Here is a 20377-nt window from a genome sequence, read left to right as displayed (position 1 = left end):
AGAAATTGAAGAATGGAAGGCTAGAAGTTTTGCAAGTAGGGAAAGGTGGAAGTCCGGGGGACCCCACTAAAGCGACCTAATCGATAAGCAGTTGACCGCTAACTAAGCAGCATAGTTATTTAGTTAATCAGAAGTCTATTGGAGAGCAAGTTCAAGTAACTGATTATTTAACTTTCCACAGATGATTTCTAAGAATATGAGTGGTCATATTGAAAGATTGTTACTCTGTAATTGCAATTCTATATCCTATCCTACCTGATGTCACAAATGACGACATCTAGCAAGTAATGACAGTCGTATACTTCCTAGTATTCGTACCAAGGTATTTTGAATGGCACCTAAGTAGTGGAGGCTTTAATCCCTACCTTCATAGGTATTTATTAGGCTGTCCAAGTACTAATGTACCCATGAATATCTAGGTATCCATAAATATCCTATACCTAGGTATTCTCCATTTGAGGCTGCTGCTCAACTTATTTCTTGTCTAAAAAGATAGTCCAAGGTTCGATAGAGAGAAAAGAGCAAACTTGATACAATGATAATCCTCCCTGAAGAAGTCAAATCTGGATACTCAGTAGTTTCTGAGATGGCAGATTCAACCAGTCTCAGGAAGTCCGAGAGTTCCCTGGAGTAGTTGTAAAGCTCGTTTGTTTTCTTATCGGCCTTGGCGTTCTAATCTTATCACATGACTCTCTTCAGGCATTCAACATCGTACAGAGTTTACTAAAAAAAAGAATTTAAATCATGCTTCTTTCAAGAAATATCAAGCTTAGCCTTATCGAAACTCATTACATAGGATTTCACGCCTATTTTGCTAGTCACTGGCTGAAACTATGATGTTTATCTATATCTTTTTCTATCAATCTTTACTCCATACTTGAGATGGTATCAAACAAAAGACACTGAATCTTCAAGAATCAAATCACAAAAATGAAGAATCAACAGCACATCATGATTAAATTATCGAGTCTTTCAATAAATCTTTCTCCAATACTCTTCATATCCGTCTTCGGCGACGTCAGTCCCACGTGATTGGGAGTTTTTTGCAGGCGGTAAGATTGCTCGCCGCGGCAGAATCCCAATCACTCGCTTCTGTTGCTTGACCCCATCATTGCGATTATTGTGTTTCTTTCTCTCTTGTGCTTGTTTACTACCCTCGATTTGCTTCCCCACAGTCCTTCCGAGGATTGTGTCAACACTTTCCAAGCCTATCTTACAACTCTCCATGCTGAATACCCTCCCGCGATCCTCTACTGTGGTATCCTGCCCGCTTCCCTAGTTGACCTCCCCTCGCCGTCCAGAGCCGGCGCATCAGTGGGCCGAACAAGTTCAAGTGGTGGAATAAACTGACAAGACGTGTGGATATTGTTCAATCAGAGGACTTTTTGTTCCAACAACGCGGTGGTCGTGAGATTAGTGCTCGGTCGCGAGCAGTTTTGCTCATTACCAGCGTTGCTCGGCGCATAGCTGAAACAGTACGTCGCTTGCACCCTCACCTCTCATCTGCACCTTTTCTTCAGCCCTATACAAATAAGAACGGTTATACTTCTCTTGGAAGCTCTGGGTCCGATCCCAGGGATTGCGCAGTCACAAGTCCTTCCTGCAAGCGACGCTTGCCGACTCTGGTCTTGGGGGGCGTTCCGGCGACGATCAATCTCCGCACCGCCTTATGTAGGCTCTGGCCTACGATTTCCCACCCACCCGCCTATTTTTCTTCTACCTGCTTTTTTAAGAGATTATATCGTCCAGCTGATATGGCAATTGAGCTAATATTTTATTTGGTTACTCTAGAATCCCTAACAAACTCATTTCTGATCGATCAGTGATCTTGCCGTCCTCTACCAACACCCACCACCGCTGAAAAAACAACTTTCGGCATTTATTACACTTTTCTCTGAATACACATCTCACACCTGTTTTATTTCGATACTTTCCAATCTCCAGATGGAGGTGATCGAGAGCCGAGAGCAGACCTCCGTTGGTCCTCCAACGGGGACGGAGGCTGCCATGATCAATGGCGAGCATAATCCCTTCTTGGATGATTCTCTGATGGACGATGGCCGATCAAGCAGTTTAAGTGAAATCGATGAGCTGTCAGACAACGAACCGTCCGACTTTGAAGATTCGACCAAACCAGAGAGACCATTGGAGAACGACTCTGAGGCCGAAACCGAGCGCATCGAGGACTCCCCCATAATATTCGCAAGCGGGACATTGTTGTCAGTGCTGGGAGTGTAGGCCCGAGTCCGAGTAAACTCCACCAGTCTACAACGCTTGACGACGTTGACGGTGAAGAGCAATTGGTGGACGACTCACCTAGCAAATCGCGCCTAGCATCTTACAACAACGGGCTGACCGAGAACCTGCCTGACATTGGAGAGGAATTTGGCAAGAAGCGAAAGCGCCTTGAGGCCGGTGATGACACCGCAACCGAAATGGGTGATGATGAGCCGCTCAAGAAACGCCGAAGTTCCATCAAGAGTGAACTGAGTGATCCAATTGACGACGATGATACTCCTCTTTCCCCAGAGCCAATTGAAGAACTTACCTCCATTATGGAAGAAGAATTGCCGGTGGACAATATCCCTGAGCCAGATCTCCCTGCTGTGCCGACCAAAGGCAAAAAAGGCAAAAAAGGCAAGGGTAGGAAAAAGAGAGCTCCAGAGGTGGATGGAGAGATTGAAGGTGGCGGTGGTATCGCAGAAAATATTGCTGATGATCACCTTGGAGAAGATGAAGAGCCCAATGAACGCGTCGAGGAAGCCGTTGATGCTCAGACGGCCGCCAAAGCTGAAGAAGAGTGTAGGTCTTCCCATGGCGACGCGAGGTATACAACCCACTAATTGTCTATACAGCTGCGAAGAAAATGTCTGCCATGGAGTCCTTGGCGACACTGGAGAAAGAATTCGCAACGTTACGAGACAAGTAAGCGCTCTATTAGTCCCCACATTTGCGACTTTTACTCACCAAAGTTACAGGATCTATGACGAACAAATTGCAAAGCTTGACCGTGAGCTTGAAATGCTTTCCGGTCCTTTCCCGACACATCCCGAGTTCTTGCGCCAGATCGAATGCGTTGAACGTCAACGGGATGAGAAGCTGAAATACGAGGAAACCCTGTTTCGTTATCGTACCGAGTCTCAGATAAAAAAGAGCCTGGCCGAACGAGCACAAATAAACAGTACATTTTTCCAGAATGTTCGAGACGTGCGAGAACGCCACTCAAGCGCAATTAGCAAGCAGTTCTATGATATCCAGCATGATCGTTTCAAGACTGATGAGCTGAGTCCACATCACATCATACCTTTCCCAACCCGTCGGTCGCAACAAATCGCACATCAAACCGCCTACAACCAAGAAGTGTCGGTCATGGCTGGTGTTGCGAAATATGTAGGTTTCCCAGCTGCGCCGGCTTTGGCAGGTGCCCGACCATCCGAATTGCAGGATGACTTGGAGAAGATGGGGGTAAGTGGAGCGCTTTCCTACTGACTATTTTCATGTTACTAATATCGACTTTGCAGATCGTTGTCGAATCACAATCGCGGGCTTCGGCTCCGAGGCACTCCTCTGTATTACTACCTCCTCGAGGTGCCATGTCGGCCATGTCATCCAATGCTTTCCGAACAGCCGCCGAGGAAGCCTTTTTGGAGCAAACACCTTGGGCCAATCCTCAACATCCGATCCATCAACAGCAGTCACAACATACACAGCTACTCCAGTACTCTCATCAACATCGGCCCCAAGGGCAAGCCTTCAATCCTCAGCAAGCATCATCATATGTAACACCGACAGCTCAAAAGCGCATGGTTGACATCAACGCGCCAAACGGGTCGGCATCCACTATCCCCGAGAATAACTCGATTGCCAATTCTTCAGCCAACAATACCCCCTATGGCACTGAGCAGGGGCCTCAACATCAAAACCGTGAAGCTTTCCTCAAGCCGGACTACGAGATTGAGCACACATCCGGTCTTCGGTCTCAAAGTTCCTCACCACTAGATATGCGAAAACCCCTCCCGCATCTAAGCCATAATCCTGCTCTCGATACTACTTCCCGCATTCCCATCTTCTCCCCTCCCTCTCCCAGAACGAATGTACCATCCCAGGTCGCCCACGAAACTAGAGACTTCTCCCAATCTCACATCCAAGACGGTTGATGCACTGCATTACCACTCTCAAGCTGATTTATCAGCCCCTGGCGCGAACCATATCGCGCGTTAAGTGATACCCAACGACAGAACTTATGGTCGAGAAGAAGATGAGAATACTCTGTCCGACGAAAGACTGAAACATGCATCCAATGAAATTCACACCCCTTCCTCCATCAACATCATAATCAACATCATCATCCTCCTCTTATCCCTGCAGCTTCTTCTCCCTTAGCATTATTATCCCCCTCCTGTTCTACTATTGCCATACAGGCAACTGTATTCTGATCAGCGTTCCGAGCTAGAAAAAGAATATGGCAGCATGCTATGAGCATGTTGCGAGCATGTTCCCCGGAGTATCATGTCGAGTTTTTTTTTTTTTTTGGAAGGATTTGCCAGATTTAAGCTTGTGCAACAATCCGAGGAACCTTGGAAATATGATGTTTATCTGCCCGCCCTCTCTATGGACGGATGGGTTTTTTTTCATATCATTTATCATTTATCATTTGTGATGGTGTAGGTGTATGGGAATGGATGGGAATCGCCTTTTAATCTTTTGTTTCTTCTACATTTCTACGATATGAATACTCTTCTTTTCTCAATTTCTTACACTCGGAGTTATTAGCTGGAGTTTTACGTTTTCCTTCATCTTTGAAGGAAACTGCAATGAGCTGGCCTCTTCTCTTATCTATGTACATACCATTATCGTTGGTTCTGTCTTTATAAAGTCGACCAAGAAGTTTTTTAGGTGTAACAAATATAGTTCAAATGGCAAGTCTATCTTTTCCCATTAGATTTACCTATAACTCATATTATAGATACTACACTAGAGATCTTGAAGAGAATTTGAATGACAATTATGAGGAGACTGCGTTTAGATTTCCCATCATTGTAGCTAAGCATTATCATATTAATCCTTCGCAACTTCAGAGAACGACACCTCGATCATTGGCAGAGACTTACTTAAACCGCTCTGCAACGATGCAGAAATTGAGATGCATGATTCAAGTCCAGGTTTGAATGAGCCTTAGCGGCTCCACCATAGCAAATGGAATCAGGATATGTAGGTGCTCGAAAAGCTCAGGAAGGATACGGATATGTCTGCCTGCAGCCAGGCATTAGATATGAATCTCCATGCCGGTTTGTTTCCATCACCGCAGAATATTAAAGAGCAAGGAAGGTCTTGGACAAGACCTTCGTAGTGTTTCGCCGCGGCAATGATTGATAACAAGCTCGATATCAATCAAGTGGCAGTTTGTATTGAAAATTGGTCAAGGCGATAAATGAGATCCATGAGACAGCAGCACCATAGCCAAATGCAGCCAACTTCTGACGACGCTAGGTAAGTTCTGGTAGGGAGAGGGCTATGGTGGGACGGGTGCAAGCTTTCAGCCCATATCACTGATACCTCACATAATTGCCTGGCTCAGTTTGTATCTTGAACCTTGTTCTACGAGGTACCTAGTTAGCCGACTAAGCAAAATGAAACCACTTGTACCTGGCTTCATCGACCTGCCACCATCACTTTAGAGATGAAGTAGTGGGAAGGAAACATAGATAATATACTGTTTAGACAGTAGGTGGTTGAATCATATAAAGAAATGTAGCTTGGATATTGATATTTAGTGAGTGACCTTGGCCAGGATTATAGTTAGTCACGTGATCTGATATTGCTCGACTCCCAAATTTGAAAAAAGGCAGGCGATTGGTAATTGGACCAATAGAAATAAAGATTGCTAGCCTGCATACGAAGCATCTGCAGAGATTTTTCACTGTTTCTGAGAGAAAAATGAAGTTTACTCCGAGGCCGTGGTAGCAGCTGTAGCCTCCGGTTGTGGAGTACTTGTCGATTCCGCAACCCCATTGGCGACTGATTCATCTTGTTTTGCTTGGGGGCGCCATTTGGCCAGGACCTTGCCAGCTGCCGGGCGAGACTCTTCGTCTAAGATGATACGTTAGATATTTGAAATGGACTGATTGAGGTGGACGACTTACAGGTTTGGTACACGTCCTCAAGTGTATTCAGGCACATCTCGCGCGCAGGGGGACGGAACATGATCAGATACCTGGAGCACAGTATGTTAGGGTATGGAATATTAGATTGAAAAGAATTTAAACTCACATTAGTGCTTGAACGCAGAGATTGACTCGCTCAGGGTCCCTGGCCAGACTGGCCACGCGTTGAGTAATGGCGACGGTGACTTCCGGAATCTCGCTGAGGAAGCGCACCAATACCTTGATATCACGGGAGTCCAGATACGGGATGAATCCGTCAAGGAGTCGAAGTACCCAGATGTCATAGTGAATCGGGACGATAGATCCTTCCTCGTTCTCGTCACGTTGAGAAGCCACAGCCTTCATCTGAATGCGGTCGTTATACCATTCTTCATTCAACCAGGAGATACCGATGGTGACGCGAGCACGGAAGTCCTCCAGAATGTAGCGATATAGTGTTTGGCGAATGGAATCAGATATAGTGGTTGGTTTTCCTTGACCTGCCTCGGCACTACCTTCCAGACCAGCTGGTGCACGGGTGGCCAGTCGAGTGAGAAGGACAACCCAGGCGTCCCGATCGAAAGTACTAGCCGCCAAGCGTGAAAAGCCCAGTTGCTGTTGTTTGCCGGTAGGCGCAGCTGTATCTGCTTCGGCAACATTAATCATGCTGAATACTCGTGCGACAGCACCACGTCCAATTTCTCCTGCCTCTTCCTCATCTAGAGGAGGCGGCGGGGGCAGGACGAAAGGACCCAAGGAGACTAAGTCGGGTTCGGGGTCCGCTATTTGAGCCACATCATCCCCGGCCTCATACGAGTCGTTTTCCGCCACATCCATGGGCGAGTACTCAGGCTCGTAATCATCATCCCCATCAGCTGCCAGGGCTTGTTGTTGTTGCTGTTGGCGCTTCAGATTTTGGTCTTTCGTTATAGTTTGATATCGACCACGAACTGCCTAGATATATGATTTCAATCGCTGTCCAAGAAAATGCGTCATAATAATACGAACCTCAATAGCTTGTGTGAGCATTGCCGGATTTACTTGCGCAAGAAGAGGTACGGCGATCTTCAGGATCAGATCGGGAGGAAGTTGCTTGACGTCGAACGAGGAAAGTCCAACATCTTGGGTCAGTGTGAAAAGTTGGTCGTAACTCGTAGGTCCTGGAGGTAGGGGAGGGACCTTGAGCAATGGGGGAGTGGCATCATCGATACGGGCCCGTTTCGCACTATCCAAGCCATCTGTTGGCTCCGTAGATAATCCACGCTTTCGAGACGCATCATCTACCACCTCCAGTTTGGATTGTATCAGGCGCTCAATGTACACCTGCATTTTCCCTAACATAGGATGATTCGGATTCCTGTGACATAGTTGTGAGCCTTGATCTACTTTGCTGGGGCAATTGGTTCACGATACTTCTTTACGAGATTGATAATCAAAGCTCGAGCTGTACGCTCCATTGACTTGACGCTAATGCGAACGGTTGGAGTAAAAGGAGGGCGGACATGCTTTGCCGGATAGAATTCCAGCACAACATTAATGATCTTACTCGCGATACTTTGGCGTGTCCGGATGAGAGGCGCAAGACAGTTCAATGTCGCATTGACGAGTAGTGGATCACTGTCAATTATTGTTAGTATAATTCTTTGAAATAGTTACTGTCGCGTCTAAATACCTGATATCTTCTTGAAAAACACCAAGTAGGCGATCGAGAAGACCTGATGATTCGGCCTCAAGCTGCGGGATGGAAAGAAGGGAGTGACCCCGAGGGACAATCGCGAGCGAAGTCTCGTTCTGTTCGGGTCTCTATTGCAGATAATATATCAATAGGATGTCAACAAAGATGTGGGGTACTCGTAACACTTACCCTAGGGTCTGAAATCAGACCCGGTGTTTGAACCTGGACCACTCGTTGAAGGAACTTGACACAGCAAACCTTGGCTGAAGCAGGGAAAGAGTCCATTCGTCGGAGGATATCCTGCTTAATCGCATTCATAGTCTCCCATGTTTTGCCATCCTCGGGGTGGTTCACACTGTCATCGAAAGAGTGTTAGCGGCCATGACTACGCCAGCTCCAGAACGCAGTCCCTCAAATAAGTGAGATATAAAGAGAAGAACTTACACATGGCGAAATATCAAAGGATATAAGCTGGCGGCTGTTTGTACTAAGCTCTGTAAAACCGCTGTATCTGTCTCCGGCAGTATGAGAATCTCTTGAATCGACTGGAGAACATTAGGCGCGAGCTGCTCCTTCTGTGGCGCAGGCAGGATTGGACTGGAAAAAGTCTCTGCCAAGAATTCAGCACCCCATCTTCTCAATTCAAATCTCGAGTTGGCGCCGACGATAGGAAGGATGCTGGTCGCGATCTGCGGATAGAATGCGGCGTCCGCTAGAACGAGATTTCGGGCATTATTGAGTTGATTAAGCTGACTAGCGGCCTCATCGGTCGATTGAGCCATCATGGCTCAAGGGAGGGAGTGGTACGCGATAGATGGAGTGGTATGGAGCTGGAATGGTACGGGCTAGCGATAGATGTCTTCTGGTGTCGGAACGCGGATGGAGCTGCAGGGGAAGCGGAGCTGATGCGCGTAAATATTAAGCTCCGAGATTGGAGCTAGACACTTGAATATGGAAAGATGATAGAAAGATGATGAACAGAGGATGGGAAGAAGATAGAAAAGGTGTGATCCGGGTATTATGGAGCTGAAGGACTAAAGGTGCATATTGGAGAGTAAAAAGTGCGCAGGGGCCGAGAAAAGTTGGGGTTTTGAAAGTTATCGATACCGTTTTCTCCGACAAGCTAATTATCTCAATTAATTCTTTTATATAAGATTACGATTCTCAATTTGAGTGAAGTTATATTTAGATTTAATTGAGGGCAAGTTGATTTCATCTGAATTTAAGGCAGTAAAGGACTGCCTGAAATTTGTAGCCTGTAATGCAGTAAATAAGCAGACAAAGACCAAAAAAGCCCAGTCCGGGTTGACTTTCACAACTAAAATATCGAATACTGTACAGAGTATTGTAAGGAGTTTAGAAATAAGCTCCCACTGCAATTTCAATGACTAAAGATTGATATAGAAAGTTGATACTTGAGTATACTAAGTCAAGTCCCGATGCCAAGACTTTGCCTTGACTTTGCGCATCAGACAATCAACTTCACTTACTTCACTTCCTTCACTTTCTGCCACAACTCGCACGTCATGGCTGTCGGAATGTACGTCTACTATACTCCTCTATCTGTTGTATCAGTAAATTGACCCTCCATAGCTTCAACTCTACCTACTACGGCAAGGACTACCGGGCCGGTGCTGCACTCCTACGTGCCCGCCGTCCATATCTGTTCAAGAACGCCATCACAGGGACCATCCTCGTAGCCTTCTCACTTGGCGTCTGTACGTGCTCTATGTGTCATCACCTCGTCTCTTATCCTCATTCTAGCGATCTATGGGATCATGAAGTCATGGAATGGGTCCAATCTCCAATTCATGCGGCAGTCATTGAAAGCCCACTTGGACTCTCAACGCAGGATATAAATCTTATTAGAACCAATACACTGACATGTTATTCCCCCAACAGTCTCCTATACTATCAAAGCTGTCGGTCAAGAAGAATTCTCCGAAGTCAAGGTCCCCGAAGCTCCCGCGCAGAAGAAATGAATATGAGCCTACCCTTTACCCATGCAGCGTATGGGGTTCCAATAAGACGTGAAATCCAACTTTAATGTGGATAGATCACAAATTGGTATTCTGGGTGTATCATATAATCGCACTATTTGGGATGATCCCTCAAGATAACAGAAATGGAGCAAATGGGGGTTATGGAGTCTTTGGAACAGAAGTTCTTTTCTTTCGGCCTACGGTCCAGTGGGTCTGTTTTATTATCATCTACAACTTGTACTGCATAGGGTGTATTGGCTGGGATGTGTATTGTACATAGGTTCCAGCTATGAATGCCAATCTCTTCTCTTACTTACTCGCAGTATACTACCAATTGGAACCATGGTGTTAGATGATAGATACATCATACGTCTAGGAGATTAACCCCCCCCCCCCCCCCCCCCCCAGAAAGGCGGTATATAGGCCTTTTTACAATATCATTGCTTGGCTAGATTATTTTCGCCAGTCAGACAAGAAAACATACAGACGGAGTACGACAATGCTATAATGTGCCATGGAATGTGACAATATATCAGAGACAGCAAAACAAATATTTATAACAAATTGGAAAGTTACTCGGTTCTCAGAACGCGAGGACCCTTCTTTTTGGAAGCACGCTTGCGCTTAACACCCTTGTCAAAGGCAACGGCGTTGTGGTGGTCGCGGCCGAAGTTGTCCAGATCCTTCACCTTGAAGATACGAATGATCCAGTTCTCACTAGTGAAGGCTTCCTCAAGGGTGTCGAGTGTCGGGCTTTCAGTTGGCAATCGCGATCCACGGACTCGGTCCATGGCTTGACCGGCTGGGAACATGGTCTGGAAGTTGTAGTAAGACATTTTGTACCTATAGAGGGTTAGTTATCGCTACAGTAGGATAATACGGATTCAACACTTACATCAAACTATTGCGCATGGCTGGTGTAGCCTCATCATCAACGCGGTACTCGCCCCGGGCAGTAAAGTAGTCGCGTTCCTTCACCTCGTCGGGCCAGATGCCCTCGGCAATACGGACCATCCACAAAAACTTGTTAATGTCGTCGCCAGAGTAGCCAATAAGACCACCGAAAACAACCAGAACGTAGTCGACATCATGCGCACGCAGAATCGGGTAACTGACTTCTTCGCGAGAGCTCATGGCCTTACCCACGGTAGCGATGTGGGTGTTATTCCAGGTATTGTTGTCAACCAGAGTGGGTCGATCAGCCATACCACCGATCTGGTAGCCGTAATCCCACCAAGACATGATTTTGGCATTGTCGGGCGTGTTCTGACGAAGCCAGTAGTATGCCTCACGGTAGTCGTCGATGATGAACTGACTTCCATCGGGCATACGGCTTGCCAGGACAACAGATGGAGAAGAATAGGCGTTTGAGGTAACCCAAGTGCAGTGCGCAACAAACAGAAGAAGGTAAAGAGTCATAGAGCAGGATACAACAGTCTTGGAGAACCAAGAGTGTACACCAACAACTGGCTTCTGAGTTGACTTGAGTGACTTGGAATCATCGATACTCTTGGCTGGAGCCTCCGTGTTGGGCTTGCCAATCACCAGGAAGTTGTCAAGGATGTTTGACAGGGCCAAGGCCGCGGCAACGCAGACAATAGGAGTCAGAGTCAGCATCAGACGAACCATGACACCAGCAAAGTAGCTGGAGAGAACAGCGTAGATTATAACGAACACATGTTCATCTTTGAGACTCTGGAAGCACATGAACACACCGGCGGGGAAGAGCCAGATCAAGAAGTTCAGATCGAAGAAGAAGGCGGGCCAAGCGGTAGGCTGGTGCTCGGACACAGACGCAATGATCGGAATATGAATCTTAGCATAACCAGTATCCCACAAGGAGTAGAAACGACCACTCCACGGGGCGATGACACCAGAAACAGAGAGCAGAATAAGGCCGAGAAGCCCAACACCGACAGTGAGCAGGATCATGGAAGTTAGTAGCTTCTGGAACTGCTTGCCAGGTACGTAGCTCCGTACGAATTCGGCAAATGCCACAAGCTGAATCAATCCAAAGACACCGAGCGCAGACATGTGGTCACTGTTTCGAATGGGCAGGAATCCTACGAAAGGAATTTGCATGCTGCCTAGAGTTCCGAGAGCATACCAGGTGGTGTAGCTGATATACAGGCGATTGCTGTAGCGGCCCATGCAAAGAAGGACGAAGATATGGAGAGGGATGAGGTTGGTGATGAAGACGTAACCACCCCAGGCTGACACCATGTAGCCGTAGAACAAGGCAGTCAAGGCACCCCACATGATGGAGCCATTCTTGACAGCCTTGATCCACAGGAAGAAGGTGAAAACCAACAGGAAAATGGCAATGGCTTCGTTATCGTAACTGCCAGCCACGGAACGAGAGATATAACCAGGAGCAATACCCATAAAGGCTGCAGCAAGTAGACCAGCAGATGGCGAGTGCGACATCTCGCGGGTTAGGAGGTACATAGCAAGAGCCGTGAGGCCTGAAAAGCCCGGGGCAAGCAAAACGCAAACATTTCGAATGTCGACGGGGATAGTGAGGAAGCGGAGAATGTGGTAGATTACACCACTGGTAACCATGAGACCAGGATATAATGTGCCACCAGTGACACGGCCCAGGGGATGCCAAGTTCCTATAAAGAGAAGCAATTCATATGAGCACTATACTGTGATGCTGGACGCGCAAGCCGAGGGGAGGGGAAGAGCATACGGTCATCGAACCAATCCCAGAAACTATAGAAGCCATTCTGGACTAGGTATTTTGTTGCTCGAAAGTTGAACCAGGGGTCGACTGTAGTTCGTAAAAAAGTCAATTTCTCGGATTCTCAAGTTTTGGATGTTGACACGCTGTATACAGCCAGTGCTATGGGGGAAACCGTACATTCGTGAATAATACTTTCAAATCCTAGAGATTGTGTTAGTTATACATTCTGTCAAGAATTGACTTCATACGTACGAATAACACTGAACAGACGACTGCTGACAGCCGCCGCCGCAATTGTTAATAGGATGATGATCCGCAATAGACCGCGCGTAGTTTCGCCGGAGCTGCCTTTCAGCAAAACATTGATTGAAGACTCGGCCATAATGGCCATGAAATATGAGGAGCAAAGTCCAGAATTGACAAATTCAGACAAACATGAAAAAAGGAACGAAGGCGGAGATACCAATGTTGGCCTGAGCTGGTAGTTGTTGAAGGGTGAAGCTGCGCAAGGTGGTCTTTCTAAAGGTCTTGGCAGCCGTCTAGAGTAGTCTTGGCGTCTCCGATTCTCTCCCCGCACCAACTAACCTGACCTTCCTTTTTCCCCAACATCGTAGAGGAATCTTTTTTTAAATACTGAACTCACATTGGAAATCACTAAGGAATCTCGAGGGATTCCAATTTCTAATGCAAAATGGAACTACCCCCGCTATCCAACGACCAGCTTGCCAAGTTGACAGCTTCAAATATACCTCCGACACAGCTCTTCGAAATTTTATCAAAATATGAAACTGAAGTCAGTTTGATATCGGCAGGCACTGGCCAGCCAGAAACTGGCAGTACTGACCCCGAGCTACTAAGCCTCTTTTACTGCTCCTTCTTCTTCGCCCACCTCATCACGGACCAGATGTCAGTACTACTTTAGATCCCTCTTAGAAGTCGCAACAGCTCACGAAATCTATATGAAAACAGACAAGAAGCTCGTGCATTGCTTCAAAGAATACCCGAACCCCTACGACAACAGGATGCCTCTTTAAAGAACTGCCACTCCTTGTTGCAATCAATCTGGCAAACCAAGTACAGCTCAGTATATCGGATCCTGCAGACATTGCCATGGGCTGAGGCCGTACAGCCCTTGGTACTGCGATATGAAAGTATGTGATTCAGATGCTCCCGTGTAATTCATTGCTTCTAATATTCATTCGCACAGGCTCTTTCCAAAACCAGACTTTGATCAAAGTCAGTACTTCCTACCAAGCAATTCGACCTGCCGTGGCAGCAACATATCTGGGCCTCGACGCACAAGCCGCAGAGAACGGGGATACGAGCATCATACAAAAGTTTACTGATTGTGGCTGGAAATGGGACTCGGAAACTCAACTACTACATCCAACCCCGATAAGTGTACCACCCACCGATCAGGTATCCTTTAACAGCATTCGTGAGACAATGTCCATGTTATCAAACTGGACAAGCTGAATATGCAGAGTATGAAGGGCTGTAGTGGGCGGTATGAGCGATTTGATCTTCCCTTGCTTTTGGGATATGTCTACATTTTCCTATTATCGTCTTAAATAGCCCCGTCAGGACAAATTGCGTGAAATGAATATTATGCCGGTCTTAATAGAGGCTTTCAAAGAAACACCGAGATGCTTAACGATCTTTTTGCTCTTTCTTGTGGTCCAAACTGTAGTGTACAGACGCACGGTAGCCCAGGGTATGTACAAGACCAGAAGGATAATGACGTCTAAAACGATGAGTAAAGAGAACGTATCAAATAAAAGATCATTAACATCCGTCGCTCGCGATGTTGAAACTCGGGAATGAATCGTCCCCAAACAATCGTACAAATGGACCCGAGCTAATCACATCAGATACCCTGGGTTGAGGTGCGAGTTCCGCAAAAAGATGCGTATCCTTCCCTCTATATCACTTCATCTCCTTCAAGAATTCTAAACAGCCTTGGCCTGCAAGAATGCCTCCAGGTCGAAGTTGGGATCCGAGATGTCAGTAACGACTATAGGGAAGACCAGTTAGCAAGCGATTTGGGATATACCGTATATCTTTCGAGTTCCGGTATAGGTTTGAGAGAATTGAAGTGTAACGTACGGCTGCTAGTTTGTGTCTGGGTCTGCTGGGGCGTGGTGCGCTTCTTCCACTCGGCCTTGGCCTGCTCGATCAGGCGCTCCTTACGTGCGTATTCATGTTCGATTTCTGCGCGCTTGGTTTGGGAAGTGATGGACGACTGATGGTAGACACCGTATACGAGACCGGCAACGAGGGCCGAGTATCGGAGAACCTGGTGAATTGTATAAGTGGTCAGTCATCCAGATTCGCAATATGGGAGTTAAGCGCCGTCGGGGAAGATGGTACTCACGTTGACACCCTGGCTAGCCATTTTTGCAGGTTCTCGGAGGACTTGGAAGTTATTTGAATAGAAAGAGCGGGAAACCGAAGGACTGTTCAACAGGAGTCGACCGTCAATGGCAGTTAAAGCTCTCGGGGTTTGGCAAGGCGAGGTTGGGTCCTTGTTCTGCGCGAGTTTTTCCGGCGCCGTTCGGACCTTCTGGCTTATGTCATCCCGTACATAAAGCGCAACACGATACATACATCTACAATCACTTGGGGCACCAACAAAGATGGCGTCAATGCAACAGCGCAAGAATGAAATTTTAGCTAAACGTGCGAAGCTTGAAGAGCTGAAAAAACAACGCGAACTTCGCCAGAAAGAGTTCAATAACCAGCGGAACAGTGCCGGCGATGCTTCACAGGTACTGTCCCTCCTCCCAAGAAGCTAACATGTTTCAAGGTCATATTTGAAGTCTAACAAAAGCTATGACTCTAGATTACCTCGCCAGTTCACAGTCGAGCTGATAGTAGAGTTGAGCTTGATGATTTGATCTCTCGTTTAGTGGATCGCCCGGGATCAGCTTCGATCAGCCATGGCGCCGAAGGCCAATCTCGCAAAGGCAGCCGCCCAAATTCCGTCATAAGCGCCAGTCAAATCAGTGGAGATAATGTTGATACATATTCTGCTTCGTCTCGACCGCAACTACAATCAATTGCTGTGCAGACTATTGGAGAGGAGCCATATATTGCCTCCGTAGCTGAAGCCCCGCCGCCCCCTGAACCCAGACCAGAGGTTGTCACGTACAGTAAAGCTGTTCAAACTGAAGCAGATATACAGCCAGAATCTCCTGAAGGGTCTGTCGCTTCGGATGATGAAGACGCCGCCGACCCAACACGGTCAAGCAAGCGTGGCCGACGGGATCGAGAGCGCGATGAAGAAATCAGACAAAAGCTTCGCAAAGAGATCGAGCAAGAATTGGAAGCAACCAAAAAAACCGAAATTGATAAAGCAGCCAATGAATCACGCTACCCGTTACGCACTCTTGACGAGGATGAGTTAAAAGCTGTAACTTCGTCAACAGACTTCTTGGACTTCGTGGAACGATCAGCCAAGGTCATTGAGCGGGCTCTGGACGAAGAATATGACGTTCTTGCTGATTACGAACTTGGTGGCTTTGATGGGGACCTGGAAGATGAGGAAGAGACAGGCAAGAAGCGAAGAGGCATTCGAGAGGTCTGCCAGTTCTATGACGAGCGATGGAGCAAGAAGCGCATGATCAGCGATCTCAGCTTCTCTCCCAAGGTATGGATTTTTTATTTGCCACATAAAATGTTCCCGTCTAACTGATATTTAATTGAAGTTCCCTGAATTGGTTTTGGCATCCTACACCAAGAACCCTTCTGCCCCTCATGAACCCGATGGGCTTGTCCAGGTCTGGAACCAACATCTGCAATCTCGTCCTGAATATGTATTCAATTCTACTTCCGACATCCTCACTGCCAAGTTCTCTCCTTTCCACCCTAACCTCATCGTGGGAGGTTCATATTCTGGGCAAGTTCTCCTGTGGGATACTCGTTCATCTCGCGCCGGTGGAGGCGCTCCAGTTCAAAAGACCCCTCTCACCGGATCTGGACATACCCATCCTGTCTACAGCATCTCTATCATTGGTACTCAGAATGCGCATAACATTTTAACCGTCTCTACAGATGGCGTGGTCTGTGGCTGGACTGTAGATATGCTTTCCCAGCCACAGGAGTACCTTGAGCTAACCACACCCCCTCCTTCCAAAACAGATGATCTCGCGCCTACCACTATGTCATTCCCGCAATCTGATCCAACTTTCTTTGTTGTTGGTACCGAAGAGGGTGGTATCTACCCCTGCCATCGTTACGACCGCGCCGGAGCTAAGGCTGGTACCGATCATCGTTTGGCATACCGCGGACATTCCGCCCCGATCATGTCTACAGCATTCCACCCAGCGCGGGGTCCCGTTGATCTGGGCGATTTGATGCTGAGCTCTAGTCTGGACTGGAGTGTGAAGTTGTGGCATGTGCGGCCGCCGGCTACGACAGCCTCAATCACATCTACCACTGCTACTGCCCAGGTGGTATCTCCTATTTTGGATATCACCCGCGAAGATGTCGTGTATGACGCACGTTGGTCTCCTCATCGGCCTGGCGTGTTCTCCCTGGTCGACGGTGCTGGCAATGTCGAAGTCTGGGATTTGTACACAGACACCGAGGTTCCGGCCGTCAGAACGACACCCTCTCGTGGTCCTGGTAGTGCTCCTACCCGCAGTCTCAACAAGGTTGCATGGGAGGAGCGAGAAGGACGACGTCTGGCAACCGGTGGACTCAATGGAGTCATCACTGTCTTTGAAGTCGGCAAGGGTCTCGGTGGACCCCCGGAGGAGGTACCAGCCGAAGAATGGGCGGGGATGAAGCGGTTAGTGGCTAAGTTGGAGCAGACTGACCGAGTAGCCTGATCAATTTGCTCTTCCTATTCATACAGCCCTTTCACCTCGCCAGTTTCATTGCCATATACCCCTTTTCCCTTCAATAAAATATTTTATGGACATTTTTACTTTTAGGATCTTTGGATTCTTTGTAAACAAACGTCGTCATGAATATCGTTATCAAAAGTACAGGTTCCCGATATTAAATTATAGCGGATCATTTACAGACCTTCAAAGGCTCCTGTATTGTCTCTTCGAAAACTCATCAACCATAGCCACATCGACCACCGTTTCTTATCCGTATCTTTTGCATATGTAGATCTAGTTTTAGAGTTTCGTATACTCCACTGAAGATTATTCCTGAACAATCCCAACTACAGTGTAGACGGATCTCTAAGCTAGTATTACTTTAAAATTCTCTTATTCTTCTGTCCCCCTCCCTCTATTTATCTTAATTTCTGTCAAAGTTCTGCTCATTACCTAGCTATCTAGGACACGGGAAGATAGAATAAGAAAGTAGTACGCCTCCAGAATAGATATAAAAGCAGCAGGGCTGTTGATTCTAAGATCTTTTATTGCTTCAATATTCGCATAATTGAGCTTCTTCATATAGCTTTTAACATTTGCCGCGACTAGGTAGGCATCATACCCGCGAACACCAATCCACGTACGATTCGAACAAGTTATAACGGTCATGGTAACTGGGTGCAATGGCCCCGGGGTGATCGAGGGTAACCTTGAAAACCTCGCTACCGAGGTTTTTTCTTCGATTCTAGTGTATCACGAGCGAATTCTTGCCATTTAAACAAAATGAAGACGCTGAAAGACATTTGACGACTCAAGTGAAGCCATTGAAAAGCCACGATTGATTCATGCAGACTGATCCTGGTTTGATACCTAAGTGCACTCTCACCTCCCGGAATCACACTATCCGTTAATTTCGCCAACTTCAATTTCCAAATCAAAGCAGAGCCGCAGAAGACCTCGGGACCTGCATATATCGTTGAAATGGATGCACAGATCCCTGAGGTCTGGAGCGAGCAGCGTCCAGCTCTTCAATATGCCCATGACTCATGAGTAGCCCTAGTCCAAGTGACCCTTTACATGGGTCAACATAATACACTCCGTGGATTTATCATTACTAGCATTGGGTTATTTGCTATCAAGCGTCTTGGATAATGTTCAGCTACCTCAATCTTTTCCATCGTCGATACTGGATAGGCATCTATAATTCTATGAAGTAGGTGCTGCCCGCTACAGCAGATATCGCATTGCTTACTGGTGGTTAGTACAGGATACTGCACAAAATGCCCTTTCAAGACTTGTGCTGTTTATATCATCTAACCCCTTGCTGGCCCTAAAGCGCTGTCCACTTAATACGGTTCATCCTGCTCGGCTCGGACTTATTCCCTTGGACTCGATTGTATATGTCGCCACCTGTGACACCTGAGAACCCATCCCAATTGAAGTCAAAGTCAACTGCAAATGATAAGGGGGATATTCCCCGAACAAGAAATACGCCGTTGTCCGAAGATCTGAAAACCACGCTTTCTATGGTACTCAACCAGCTTCCTGTAAATGGGATAATCATAGTGATCGGGAAGAAGAGTAGCTCGAGTCTTTCATGGAGCTATATCCATACTTGAAAGAAGTAGTAAAGATACATTTCTAGGTAGCAGCTAGCTCTAATGCACCTTCATTTTCATTTTCAATTTCAATGTTGATGTTATTCCCATTGTTGAATAAATCAAATAATAATCAATATGGAAAATTCACGAAGATTTGATACAGCATCACTTCCTCTTTTAATCCAACAAGACCTTATGGAGAGACGATGATTGAATTATTTTTTTTTCTAATCCATTCTCTTCTTAAATGGTGCTTTTATAGGTCTATGAATAGGAAGTATCAATAATAGATACCGAGATACCGAGGTACCGACCGTACCGTTTTTTCCATGCCAGCTCTTGGCATTCGCCTTCCGTATTAGTGCTCACCCCTTCGCTGCTTTTGCTCCCTGAGTAGAACTGAGCACGCGTCTGAGCATTACATAAGCTCTCAGGAAGCAGTAACGTGTTTCCCGGCTAACCCGTTATCCCTGTTAAGCCGTTACCCCATCAGAATTTCAAAAAACGCATAAATTTCAGTTCCATATTTAAGCACAATAACATAATTAAATTGACTAAATAACACGATTCTGACATTTAGTAATACTATGACCTTTCTTATGACACCTTGAGCAGTTAATTTGACGTCGGACAGGGGGTAAAACTGGCAATTCAGTCTCAAGAGTGTCATTCTGAGCAGCTTCAGCACCAGATACATATTTCTTTCCACCACTATTCTCTTCAATGACAGGCTTCTGAATCTCTAAACCTCTTAAACCACCTAAATAAGCCAACTGCTTTTTTTAGTAGTATTCTTCTTTTTCGTCTGTTTCTTACTATCTTTCTCTAAATGGCCACAGCGATCATGCAGAAAAATATGGTGGTGGACCGTCCAAGTAGTGCGATCGGAGAACGTCTCCCACCTCCTTTTAATAGGAGATGGGATTAAATTAGAGGAGGGCTTTAGAGCAGAATTGAGACGAGATTTAAATTCTTCAAGTCGTTTTAAGCTCCAAATAGTATTGTCGTCGCTGTCAGAGCCAGAAGATATCGGACAATCAGAAGGTAATTCTAGATCTGGCAGACATTCAAGCCGAATATTTTGCTTATTGAGTATTTCTGATGGGCATAAAGGTACTAAACTAGTAGCTTTAAAGCTATCTATTATAGTATCTATCTTAAAAGCTCTTTTGTATGCATCAGGGAAGATCTGAAGGAACTCATCTTTATCAATTCTATACCGCATCAACTCCGCAACAAGACCGCCATAATATTTTTTTAGTAGCCTAAAGTAGCCTATATCTAAAGACTATAAAAGATATGATATATATATATATATATATAGAGGCATATATAAAGTAATAATATCATGCTTCTTATAAATATTGTCGAAAATAGGTGTTAGATGAGAGGATTGCTCATCAAGGATCAGAAGGCAGTTTTACCTCTTCGATTCCTAATATTACGAATAAGATAGATCTT

The 20377-nt window shown here is 46.3% G+C and overlaps 8 protein-coding genes across 8 annotated transcripts; 4 read left to right on the top strand and 4 right to left on the bottom strand.

Annotated features, from left to right (window-relative positions):
• Positions 1 to 972: 972 nt before the first annotated feature.
• On the bottom strand, positions 973 to 1227 carry N7495_002910 (uncharacterized protein; the record flags this gene model as incomplete). The annotated part of the gene is made up of 1 exon (XM_057205579.1): positions 973 to 1227. The coding sequence occupies one exon, from the start codon at positions 1225 to 1227 to the stop codon at positions 973 to 975; it is 255 nt and encodes an 84-aa protein (XP_057066186.1).
• Positions 1228 to 1944: 717 nt separating this feature from the next.
• Positions 1945 to 4157, top strand: N7495_002909 (uncharacterized protein; the record flags this gene model as incomplete). The annotated part of the gene is made up of 5 exons (XM_057205578.1): positions 1945 to 2232; positions 2265 to 2802; positions 2856 to 2925; positions 2979 to 3465; positions 3522 to 4157. The coding sequence occupies 5 exons, from the start codon at positions 1945 to 1947 to the stop codon at positions 4155 to 4157; spliced, it is 2019 nt and encodes a 672-aa protein (XP_057066185.1).
• A 1787-nt stretch (positions 4158 to 5944) lies between these two features.
• On the bottom strand, positions 5945 to 8600 carry N7495_002908 (RNA-processing protein PTA1; the record flags this gene model as incomplete). The annotated part of the gene is made up of 8 exons (XM_057205577.1): positions 5945 to 6090; positions 6144 to 6214; positions 6271 to 7097; positions 7152 to 7500; positions 7557 to 7760; positions 7816 to 7946; positions 8008 to 8173; positions 8263 to 8600. The coding sequence occupies 8 exons, from the start codon at positions 8598 to 8600 to the stop codon at positions 5945 to 5947; spliced, it is 2232 nt and encodes a 743-aa protein (XP_057066184.1).
• A 744-nt stretch (positions 8601 to 9344) lies between these two features.
• Positions 9345 to 9800, top strand: N7495_002907 (uncharacterized protein; the record flags this gene model as incomplete). The annotated part of the gene is made up of 3 exons (XM_057205576.1): positions 9345 to 9358; positions 9412 to 9536; positions 9721 to 9800. 3 exons carry the CDS (start codon positions 9345 to 9347, stop codon positions 9798 to 9800), a joined length of 219 nt encoding a protein of 72 aa, XP_057066183.1.
• Positions 9801 to 10372: 572 nt separating this feature from the next.
• On the bottom strand, positions 10373 to 12868 carry N7495_002906 (dolichyl-diphosphooligosaccharide--protein glycosyltransferase subunit STT3; the record flags this gene model as incomplete). Its single annotated transcript, XM_057205575.1, has 5 exons — positions 10373 to 10643; positions 10696 to 12415; positions 12493 to 12573; positions 12664 to 12687; positions 12739 to 12868. The coding sequence occupies 5 exons, from the start codon at positions 12866 to 12868 to the stop codon at positions 10373 to 10375; spliced, it is 2226 nt and encodes a 741-aa protein (XP_057066182.1).
• Positions 12869 to 13177: 309 nt separating this feature from the next.
• On the top strand, positions 13178 to 13962 carry N7495_002905 (CSN8/PSMD8/EIF3K family protein; the record flags this gene model as incomplete). The annotated part of the gene is made up of 3 exons (XM_057205574.1): positions 13178 to 13392; positions 13456 to 13637; positions 13694 to 13962. The coding sequence occupies 3 exons, from the start codon at positions 13178 to 13180 to the stop codon at positions 13960 to 13962; spliced, it is 666 nt and encodes a 221-aa protein (XP_057066181.1).
• Positions 13963 to 14435: 473 nt separating this feature from the next.
• On the bottom strand, positions 14436 to 14881 carry N7495_002904 (ATP synthase subunit e; the record flags this gene model as incomplete). The annotated part of the gene is made up of 3 exons (XM_057205573.1): positions 14436 to 14500; positions 14593 to 14782; positions 14861 to 14881. 3 exons carry the CDS (start codon positions 14879 to 14881, stop codon positions 14436 to 14438), a joined length of 276 nt encoding a protein of 91 aa, XP_057066180.1.
• Positions 14882 to 15122: 241 nt separating this feature from the next.
• On the top strand, positions 15123 to 17318 carry N7495_002903 (uncharacterized protein; the record flags this gene model as incomplete). The annotated part of the gene is made up of 3 exons (XM_057205572.1): positions 15123 to 15254; positions 15329 to 16135; positions 16194 to 17318. 3 exons carry the CDS (start codon positions 15123 to 15125, stop codon positions 17316 to 17318), a joined length of 2064 nt encoding a protein of 687 aa, XP_057066179.1.
• Positions 17319 to 20377: the final 3059 nt, after the last annotated feature.

This window comes from Penicillium taxi (genome assembly GCF_028828555.1).
Source record: "Penicillium taxi strain IBT 34144 chromosome Unknown utg000002l_segment0_segment0, whole genome shotgun sequence".
Lineage (NCBI taxonomy): Eukaryota > Fungi > Ascomycota > Eurotiomycetes > Eurotiales > Aspergillaceae > Penicillium > Penicillium taxi.
Note: the sequence above shows the minus strand (reverse complement) of the source record. Positions and strands in the feature narration are given on the sequence as shown.